The sequence below is a fragment of the Melitaea cinxia genome, chromosome 15 (assembly GCF_905220565.1).
Source record: "Melitaea cinxia chromosome 15, ilMelCinx1.1, whole genome shotgun sequence".
Classification (NCBI taxonomy): Eukaryota; Metazoa; Arthropoda; class Insecta; order Lepidoptera; family Nymphalidae; genus Melitaea; species Melitaea cinxia.
Window position 1 is genome coordinate 14,366,607 of NC_059408.1, and position 12,012 is coordinate 14,378,618.

General features: G+C 33.5%; 1 protein-coding gene across 1 annotated transcript; it reads left to right on the plus strand.

The window, feature by feature from the left end:
* The first annotated feature begins 339 nt into the window (after positions 1-339).
* On the plus strand, positions 340-2,878 carry LOC123660194. Its single transcript, XM_045595294.1, has 2 exons — positions 340-521; positions 2,386-2,878. The coding sequence occupies exons 1-2, from the start codon at positions 340-342 to the stop codon at positions 2,876-2,878; spliced, it is 675 nt and encodes a 224-aa protein (XP_045451250.1).
* Positions 2,879-12,012: the final 9,134 nt, after the last annotated feature.

Sequence of the window (12,012 nt, forward strand, 5' to 3'; positions counted from 1 at the left end):
TTCAAACCAAACTGTGATTAAACTGAGTGAATATTTTGCGTGATCATAATATTATAAAGGTTTGAAATTAAAGATTTTTATTTGATGGTTGATGTGAAATATTTTAGTTCTTGTATTTTTCAATTTTTATAGCCATAGATCCGAGACCATTGGTACTGTCTAATCTGTAACGCTAAAAGCTATGTTTAATAATGTAGTTTTGGCGTGCAAAAAAGTATAGATAAATATTCACAATAACAAAGAAAACTAAAAAAATCCTAAAAAAATTCTACCAATAATAATTTTGGATACTCGTGACACATACAATAGTTATGGCATAATCCTTATATATCCTTGTAGATGCTGTGGCAATTCTTGTCACTGACAACCCTAGTTGCATACGTCTCGTGCCATGGCCGGGTCTCGTACCCGCCGTCCCGAGCCACCATGTGGAGGTTTGGTTACCCCACTCCCGAAAACTATGACGACACAGCACTATATTGCGGAGGTTACGATCGGCAATACTCCGTAAATGGTGGAAAGTAAGTGTTTTCCTTTTTGTAAAGTTAATCATGATTTACGTAATATATTTTATATTTATAGCATGAAAAATTGGTTGTCTGTAAAGTTACTTTACGGACGATAGTTTAACGTGACAACGTCATAACAAAACATCTCCTCCGACGTATAGGCCAATTGAGTAATAGTATATGGAATATAGATAGATATTAACACTGAGCGAGTATATGGAATATACTATCACTGTATATACATATACTATCACTGAGCGTAACGAGACAATGAGTGTAACGCAATGAGTCATCCTTTTTCGTGCATGCCGCCGGCGTTCACCGATTTATTAGACGTTGTCACGTCAAAATCCTTAATTTATTAAAAAGTTTGAAATCAATACAGATGTTAGCTATGGTCGGGGCGGTTGTGCTTGTATATTGTATTTCTGAACCCCAGTTACAGGCATAAATCTTAGTGACCGTTAAATGTGAGCTCTTTATTGTAATTTATTTTTTATGAAAATCCTATAAAACCGGAACAATAACGATTTTAATATGCAAGATTTTTATTTTTGTGTTACCCACACATTCGGAATTCTAAACATTTTTGAATATCATATCAAAAATTGACCGCTCCAGCGGGGATCGAACCCGCGTCTACGACTGACCGTGTCGGCGCTCTAGCCAATTAAGCTATGGATATCGTTCCAATTTATGATATGATATTCAAAAATGTTTAGAATAACGATTTTACTTTTTAATTTAAATTAAATACCATGGAAATAAACGCTAGGCTGTATTTTTAACTGTTACGTGTTGAATTTACAAATGCTTTTGACAAGATGATGATATCCAACAAATATTTTTTTAATGTATTATTCTTTTGCACCATCGAATTCCACTGTATTTATGATATATTTATATTCGCTAAAATGAATCTAAAAGCTGTAGTTTATTAATTAAGGTGAAACAGGACCTAATGGCTTATTCTGCATCCTACTGTTAAAGTCTAATCGTAACTTATTTGCAGGATAAAATAGGCCCGTAGGTACTCATTAAAATAGAAAAAATTAAGTTTATTTCAAAATCAAAATCAAAAACTGCTTTATTCAAATAGTTATTTTTACAAATAAAAATTTTAAAAATAAATTATTATTTTTGTAAAAGTAAAGCTACTACCGATTCGGAATGTAGATTCTGCAGAGAAGAATAGGCAAGAAACTCCGCCGTTCCTTTTTTTTTTTTTTTTTTTTTTATAAACTGTGTTTTAGTACAAAATTAGTAACATGTTGCATAAAATACAGCATCAGTAAGTCCACACACCTTTATCAACTATGCACCTTTATCACTTATGCAACTTAATCCTGCACCGAATAATAAGCTTTATCTATTATTATTATTTTTAAAAAAACTTTAAATTTATGTTGAGACAATTCCAAAATTGTTCGTGGGATTTTATTATACATGTGAATAGCATAACCCAGAAAGGAGACTTTTACTTTGCGCAGTCGGAAACTTGGAGTTACAATTTTGTTATTCCTTCTCGTGTTTACAATGCGTTTACTACTATTTATTTCAAAACAATGAATATTCTGGTGAATATACATAATATTGTTATAAATATATTGCGAAGCAATTGTTAATATGTCGACCTTTTGAAAAACATCCCGTAGAGAGACTCGAGCTCCAAGATCGTAAATGCCGGGAATAACCCTGCTCTTTCTTTAACTGCCTTACTCTCTCTTTTTAACCGACTTCAAAAGAAGGAAGAGGTTCTCAATTCGGCTGTAATTTTTTATATTACCTACCTAAGATTTTTTGCTGGATGGACCAATTACGATGATTCTTTTTCTAATCGAAAGGAAGCAACATAACATTTTTTTTTTTACTTTAGATGCGGTATCTGCGGAGATGCGTACGATTTAGAAGAGCCGAGACCCCATGAACTTGGTGGTAAATATGGTTTAGGTATAATCGTCGCTGAATTCGAAGCAGGTGAGGTATTTGAAGCTACCGTCGAAATAACAGCCTATCACCGCGGATATTGGTACTTCAAGATCTGCCCTGACCCGACCTCTACCGATCAAGCTTGCTTCGACCAGTACCCACTCGAACTCGAAGAAGGCGGGACAAATTATTACCCGCCCCACGGCGGTGAGTACAAAGTGAACTATCGTCTTCCCAAGGATTTGGTCTGCGATCATTGCGTTCTCCAATGGAAATATGTCGCTGGTAACAACTGGGGCCCTTGCGAGGATGGTACTGCAGCTATAGGTTGTGGCAATCAAGAAACATTTATGGCATGTTCTGATATAAAGATCGCAGTTCCGGAAGTAGCTGTCGAAGGTGGTCCAATTCCCATCGAAGTGGAGGATATGGCTCAGTAGAATTTTAGAAAGGACATCTTTACTACACCAGTATAGCTCCAACCGTGGAATTCTTAAAGCAATATGTCAGTTTTTATGATATAGTGTACTATATCATAAATACGACATTTCTCTCTTGATTTTCTACTAAATAAAATGAAATCTTTCGCAAAACAACACATTTTTTTCTAGTCTAAGTATCAAAGTATCTAGTTTTAGAACTTACATTGTAAAAGTCATTCGTAGATCACAATAAAATTAACAAACGCTTCAAAATTTCAATTGCCTTCATTAGGATAAAATCCTTTGTCGAGGGTCCGAAAACACAGGGAATCAACAGTTTTATTGAAAATGTATTAACCCATCGTTAAAATATTTCTTTCATGCATTTGTCAATCTGGATGCGTAATAAACATCGACGTAGAATGTCAAATCGTGACGCACTTTTGACTCAAAAAATTTATACCATATAAATAGACGTCACACATGTCACAGCGTGACGACAACACTTACAGTGTGTTTCCATAAGCAAGAGGATATTACAGTTTGTTAATAGCGTATAATAAAATGCGGTAATCTTTAAAGTGAACATATTTATAAAACAAATAAAATATTTTTTTACGCGCCGACTATTTGATTACCCCAAGAGATAATCCTTTTATTGGTCCGTAAAGATAAATGCTTTCGAAACACAAATAGCGTATTATTTATAATCTACATTTATTACAAGAAAAAGCAACTTTTACGATTTCTATTTATTTTTATATCATGGCATAGATTAGATATAAAGAAAGTTATGTATTTTATTACACAATTCCTTTTTACCACTTTTGTAAATTATATTGCATAATTAATATCATAAACATTTCGTATTTAATTATTTATATAACTATGATTACAATGTTAATTTACATTTAAAACTTATGCAAAATACAAAATAAAATAAAAAGATTTTCTCCGCGGTGCGTGTGCTATCTTTTTTTAATAGACTTCCCAAATGGTATACGAATTTATTTACGTAATATTTACGTACAAGAGTATAGTTACTTAACTTACCTGTCATTCCTCTATATAATTGTGTTTGCTCGCAAACGAAAATAAAATCGATTTCAAATACATCGTAACACGCATGTAATACAACGTAGGTTGACGACAAAAGAGTGAAAAGTTATGCGGTATAATACAACGTAGGTCGACGTAAAAATAGTGAAATAAATCTGAATTATTAGATAGAACTCGAAGGTACTTGTTAGATCTCAATTAAATTTAAATGGGACCACAAAACACGCGTCACCTTTCGATTAAAAAAAAATCATCGAAATCGATCCACCCAGTCAAAAGTTCTGAGGTAAAAGATTTAAAAATACAATCAAATTGAGAACCTCCTTCCTTTCCTTTATTTTTTTTTTGGAAGTCGGTTAAAAACAATCTTTTATTTAAATGCACTAACAAGAATAACAAAACTTTTTTTAAACTCTTACTGTCAACATGTAACGTCATTTAGACGGTTTCTATGTATTGACTTACAGTTTAAAAATTAAAATCAATCAGCTCAAGTTATTTAATTTCCTTTTTATCTACACAGGTCAATTTCGCGGCAAAAAATTAAGCTCAATCACTAGACCGTAAAGGTATTATATGCTTCAAATTGAATTGTAAGATTCTACCATAAGAATAATACATAGTTCCATACGTTGCAAGTTAAATAAAGCCTTTAAATAACATAGTCAGATATACAAGGGAATGAATTGACCATGCATTTTATAGCATCATTCAGTCCTAGCATCAGGGCAAGCTTTAACAAATCCTGCCTTACTGGGACATAAATTAATGAATATCGATCGATTGATTCAGCCTGTAATATCCCGCTGTTGGGCATAGGCCTCTTTCGCCATCTAGCAAAAGGATTGGAGCTTAAACCACCACGTTGCTCCATTACGAGTTATGAATATGGTTCCTTAAACTTTTAACTTTTTAACCGACTTCCAAAAAGGAGGAGGTTCTCAATTCGACTGTATTTTTTTTTTTTTTATGTATGTTACATCAGAACTTTTGACTGGGTGGAGCGATTTCGACAAATTTTCTTTTAATCGAAAGGTGGTGTGTGCCAATTGGTCCCATTTGAATTTATTTGAGATCTAACAACTACTTTTCGAGCTATATCTAATACTGCGGTTTTACTTGACGCTTTTTTCGTCGACCTGCGTTGTATTATACCGCATAACTTTCTACTGGATGTACCGATTTGAATAATTCTTTTTTTTGTTAAGAAGGGGAATATACCTAGTTTAGTACCATGATATGGAAACCAGGATCTGATGATGGGATCCCAGAGAAATCGAGGGAAACTCTTGAAAATCCGCAATAACTTTTTACTGGGTGTACCGATTTTGATAATTCTTTTTTTTTGTTGGGAAGGGGATATCCCTAGTTTGGTATCATGATAAGGAAACCAGGATCTGATGATGGGATCTCAGAGAAATCGAGGGAAACTTGAAAATCCGCAATAACTTTTTACTGGGTGTACCGATTTTAATAATTTTTAATTTAATCGAAAGCTGATATTTGTCATGTGGTCTCATATAAATTTCATTGAGATCTGATAACTACTTTTTGAGTAATCTTTGATAACGCGCAGTTACTTGAGTATTTTTTCGTCGATCTACGTTGTATTACTCGTCCATGTAATTGAAGTCGGTTTTTTTTTCGTTTGCGAGCAAACACAATTATTAGAAATAAATTTTTATTCATTGTGAAGTTAAGTAACCTATTCGCAAAACATTTAACAATAAATAAGTATTTATATGAAATATTCAGTGAATGAATCAATCTGGACATTTTAAAAATAGAGATTACACATAATACACATTACACATAATAGGAGTAGGTAATACCATGTTTTCAAAAAGAAAGCTATCGTTCCAGTTACCTAAAATGTTAGTCATGAGTAATGTCATATCATATAGGAAGCAACATGTAAGTCATTCGTCACCGTCGACTAATCATCAAAGGTTCCAATAAAATGCGAATTCTTTGTCCGAGTTCCGGAAACACATACAAACCGGCAAAAACTAACGTCCAGTACAGCAACACAGTATGAATTATCCTGCTTACATATATATTTAATAAACTGCTTACATATATTTACACAGCTAAATAATACTGCTTTCAAGCACTATGGCCCTGTTGTTAGTAGGATGACTAGAGCTCCTGGGAGCTTAGGGTAGGTTCGGCAACACGCTTGCAATGGTTCTGGTGGCTATCGCTTCAGCCTGTAATATCCCACTACTGGGGATAGGCCTCTTTCCCCATGTAGGAGAAGGATCAGGTCTTAATCCACCACGCTGCTCCAATGCGGGTTGGCGGATATATTCCCTACTATGAGTAACGATCGCTATTAGGTGTACATCATAACAACCGGGACCGACGGCTTAACGTAACGAACCCGCAACCGCCAGCGCGACAGGTACAATCCATGACTGTGACCGCTGCGCCAACACGGCTATAAGCTACGGTAACTGCTTACTATCAGGTGAGCCGTACGTTTGTTTGTCGACCTGGTTGTATACTTAAAAAATATATATATGTATAACAAATACAAATGTTTGACAACAGACCCATAATACAACTTTAAATTAATATAAACAAACACAAAATACTCGACCGCACCGCGACAATTCGTAAACACGGAATTTGGTTCCGGTCGATATTTCGACTAATTTGAGGCCGAACCTTAAGATTGCATCGATTTATGCTGACATTAATGGGATTAAATAAGCAAATAAACAAACTTTACATAATTTTTAGTGTTCCGCAGGTGTATATTTTAATATTTTTAGACTGGCCGGATAGCGACTTTTAACTATAATTAATTAAATCAAATATAATTTTAATCTGTATCTTGACGATTCTATTTTCAATATTTTAATTTTGATTTTGGCGTTGTTGATAGTCTTTGAGACCCTTACTTTTGCTCCAGGAATTGTGATTTCGGTTCCCACCCAGAATAATTACTGTACAAAGATGTAATTTTTACTACAAAATTTAAAATAAAAAGTTTTGTAAACCGTATTTTTTTATATGGTTTTTTTTTGTATATTTACCGATATACAAACCTCAATACTTAGCTTGACATTCAAAACTAAAAAAAAAAAGCTAAAGATATAATTGGGATTCCATTCTCATATTAGGTACTAAAAATAAGTTTCAGTTAAATAATTACCTATTTTGTTACTACGGAACTCTTCACCAAATCCCCGACGTTCTTAACGTTTCTATAGTCAAAATGCAAATCAAACAATTGTTCCTAGATTTTATTAATTCGTAATGAGTCGCGGTCGTGACGTCACAACTATGATCAATTTTAGGAGAAAGCGCAGAATATTTTAAGATCGATTCAATTAGAAAGGCGAGGAGTGAGAAAAATTTACCATCAGTTGTCGAACAGACGCTTTACCGGCACGTAACACGAGTATCAAGAAACAAGAAAAAAAGTCTTAAAAAATTTACGCTCCGATAAATTCTAACAGACGTTAACGTTATGAAATAAATTCGAAATTTTTTTTTACCAATGAGATTTTACTATGTAGTGAATTAACAATAAAAGAATTAGAGGAATTTTAAGAAATTTTAAGAAGAATAAGAGGAACAGTATTATACAATTTTGTATTATGTGTAGTGATATAAATTTATAATGTGATTATAATATTAATAATATACGTAATAAGTAACAATAATAAAGGTTTTGATATGGAATATGAATGAATTGAACAAGGTAAGGGCGATTAAATTTTATTAATGCAAAAAAAATATATATACATATTTATTTATATTTTATACACAAGTCACATAGGCACAACAGATGTATTTACATAAGGGTGTGTCTGAAAAACCTTACATAGGGTCATTATCTCTCATTAAATAACGCTGTCAGTTTTCTTTTCGTATTTTTTTTTTATCTAATTGTTTATTTTGTAAAAGTTTTTTTTTTTTTTAATTTAATTTTCTTATTTTAAGTTTAATACATAAAAATAATTAAATGATCAATTATAAATGTATATGAATTATATTGTGGATCGGTATCGTCGACAAAGACTAATAAAAACAATATCCAACTGTCTATTTAATAGGTTGTGACTCCTTATTACGTCTCTTTAAATGGGGGGTTCTGTAGGTGCTATAGTCAAATAAATCAATAGTTTTTTTTTATTAATCAATAGTTTTTTTTAATTAATTACATTATATAGTCAATAGTTTTAGTTTTTAAATTTTACTTTGTTTTAATATACGAGTTACTCTGGCAACGTACTTGTGCGTCAACATTAATTTTCTTAGCCCTAAAAAAGAATACTAACTGTCGCATACAACAAAAGAACTGCATATGGAAACTAATTGTTTTTCTCGTAGAATGTTTTTTTATTTTTAGGAGACGAGTAACTTATATACATGTTTGTAGGTAAATTCCGTTATTTTAAAACTAAAATTTTATCTAAGCGCTGCTACAGATTCGTATACTTATTAAAAAATAATAATTATAGAGATTGTTTGTTGGTTTGTTAATTATTTTTTGTTCAAATACATAACAGAAATGTAGTGGCTTGATTTTTTATTTATTTATTCGTTGTCAAGCACTTTTTTTAAGAAGATTCTGACATGATGTTTCATAGATCAGAATCAGGGTTTCATCTAGTATATAGTACCTATGTTCTGATAAATAAATTAAAAAAGCTATTGACACATTAATTGCATAATCACGTTTTGTCATAAAACATCTAAAAATAAACATATTGCACAAAATGCGGGTTCAATGCTAATGGCAATGTCTATCGGCCAACCTTAGGACATACAAGAACAGTAGTTTGTTATAAAATAAATAATCGTTTTTAAAATAAACACACAACTAAATGTGACATAAGACTCTATCTTTTTAGGCTTTCGTTATATAAATTAATTATTTTTTACTTTTTAAATTTAAACTTGATGTTAATAATTAAAAAATTTAAAAAATTATTATCTTTTGAATTTTAAATAATTAATAATGTTTTATTAACTATTAACTGTAAAATTTGATAATTATTTTCTTAGATCTTCTTTCTTAGATGGGCGTTCATAAATACGTAAGATGTTTAAGGGGGGGAGGGGGTCGAGTAAAATCTCATCTAATCTTACGTTGGAGAGAGGGGGGGTTCGGTAAATATCACGGTTTTTTTTTGATTGAAAATTAATATTTATGTATCCTATTGTTAATTTTTTATTACACTTATATTTAAACTCTCAGCAATAATGATTAGGGTAAAACCGGGATAGATGCTTCACTTTTTGAAATAGTCACCTAATTTTAAATATGATTTTTATACGAATAATTTTTATTAATGTAGCTAGCTCAATCCTTTATGTTGAATTATGACTATTTTTTTCAACCTAGCCAATGCAAATTAAGCAGAAATTATCTTTTCGTGAACCCTTTTTTTTGAGGATAGATGCCTACCCATATGGATAGTTGCCCCGCCATGAAAATAGTGAGTAGGATAGATGCCCTTTAAACCGTGTAAACGAAAAACCCAAACCAAATGTTAGGTTAGGTTAGGTTACCTAGTTCTACTCCTAAAACATCGATTGTCTCCAAGAAACATGGGCCATAGCAATGAAAAAAAATTGTGTTTTTTTATATCTTTTAATTGTTATAATTAGAATATAATTTTTATATCACACAGATTACTATACCTAATTAAATTTTTAGAGCTTTTGTTTAACTAAAATATAAATTCTTAAGTTTCAACATGATATATACATATATTTAATTAAATTTTACAAGCATTTATTCATCATCATCTTCCTGCCCATTATCCCGCTTATGTAGGGTCGGCACAACATGTTTTCCTCTTCCATTCCTCTCTATTATTCGTCACTTCAGTGTTTACTCCTTTCTTTCTCATATCCTCACTCACACAATCCATCCATCGCTTTTTCGGTCTGCCGATCGCTCTTCGCTCTTCGACATTTATCCCTAACATTCTTTTACCAACATAGCGTTCATCCCTCCTCATTACATGCCCATACCACGCTAACCTATTGCTCCTCATTTTCTCTGTCACGGGTGCTACTTTCAAACTTCCCCTTATATACTCATTTCTAATCCGATCTTTCCTCGTTACTCCACACATCCATCTTAGCATTCTCATCTCGGCTGCGTGCACTCTTCTTTCATCCGTCACTTTTGTTGCCCAACATTCTGATCCATACATTACGACAGGTCTTATGATCGTTTTATAGATTTTACCCTTAAGTTTAAGGGGCATTCGTGGATCACAAGCTGTTCCAGAGACCTGTCGCCATTTCATCCATCCCGCATTTAATCTATTTTTCACGTCACGGTCTATGTTGCCGTCATTTTGTATTAATGACCCAAAGTACCGGAAGTCGGAGCAGACTGGTAGGGATACACCATCCAAGGAAATATGGGAAAAACCGGACAAACCGCTGAAATTGCAGAATAAGTGCTCGGTTTTAGATCTACTTATTGTCAATCCCGCGCCCTCCAGTCTTTCCTGCCATTTTCCCAGTCTGTTCTGTATCTCAAGAGCATTATCTCCGACAAGAACAACGTCGTCAGCAAACAGCATACACCAGGGTGCTTCCTCCTGTATGTCTGATGTTAAAACATCCATTACTAGGAGGAATAAATACGGGCTTAAAACCGACCCCTTTTGCAAACCTACAGCCACATTGAACTTGCCAGTTACTCCGGCTTCGGACCGGATGTGGGTGCTAGCTCTATCATACATCGCCTGAACAAGTCGTACATACTTCTCTGGCACTCTTTTCCCTTTCATAGCCCACCACAGAACCTTACGGGGGACCCTATCGTATGCCTTTTCCAGATCCACGAACACCATATGTAAGTCTTTTTGTGCGAGTCGATATTTTTTGGCAGAGTTGGCGGAGTGCAAATATGGCGTCCGTAGTTCCCCGGCCCGGGGATAAATCCAAATTGGTTCTGAAATTCTTCTCTCATTCGTCGCGCTATCACTTTCTCCCATAGGTATCTACAAGCATTTATTCAACAAAAGTATAAATCTTAATTGTTGGTCTAAAATATTCATATCAAGTGTCAACATGCACATTGCACAATCATACTTTCTCATCGAAAGCTGACTGTAGGTTTTCTATAGTCCAAGAACATACTCGAGCTCGCATTTCTTCCTTTCTTTTATATTTTCGTGGCATAGTTCTGCTAGAATCAGTAAAACATCCAAACATAAATATACGTAAATACATAAAAAATATAACAGACACAAAAAAATTATACATATAAACTTACTCTGTATATGGTGAATGAAGGGGTAGATAAGGGCTAAGGGCACCTATACCTCAAAAAATCAGGGCAACTATCCTTTGTGATTGGGATAGATGCCCACGTATTTTTTAAATAAATTATAAACAAAATAGCATCTATTTACAACTATATGCAGACTTAATGACCCAGTATATAACGGAATTTATTACTATTTATAAAATTATACAACCTTAAATACTAACCTTTAAAACTTTGACGTGTTTGTAAATTTCGCCACGGAGACAATTACACACACGATCCAAACGCGTCCTTGCCACACGAATATCTGTGGATATCTGAGGAACGGGGTGACTTCGACTCCTACTTATGCGATTAATTTTTATTTGTGAGTTCGGGATGTTAGGTTTTTAGAACATGAGGCATCTATCCCACTGCGGCATCTCTCCCGGTTTTACCATACTAGTCTTAACTAGTCGTAAATAAAAGCACGAAGCATTTTTTTTTTCTTTTTACAATAACAATCCAACGCGTTTACGTAAGAAACCCACATTTTGAAAAATCTCACGTGAGATTGGGGGATAGGGGAGGGGGTTGAATAAAATCTCACGACATCTCACCAGGGGGGAGGGAGAGACAGAAAATAAAAAAAACACCTCACGTAATTTATGGACGCCCCCTAATTGTAATTGTACTTTTTAACCGACTTCCAAAAAAGGAGGAGATTCTCAATTTGACTGTATTTTTTTTAAATGTATGTTACATCAGAACTTTTGACCGTGTGGACCGATTTCGACATTTTTTTTTAAATCGAAAGGTGGTGTGTGTCAATTGGTCCCATTTAAATTTATTTGAGATCTAA

Bases quoted from the DNA above. Each gene is read 5' to 3' on its own strand.
- LOC123660194 (XM_045595294.1), top strand. From the start codon at position 340: ATGCTGTGGCAATTCTTGTCACTGACAACCCTAGTTGCATACGTCTCG. The intron at 522-2,385 runs GTAAGTGTTTTC...TTTTTACTTTAG, and splicing joins TACTCCGTAAATGGTGGAAA to ATGCGGTATCTGCGGAGATG.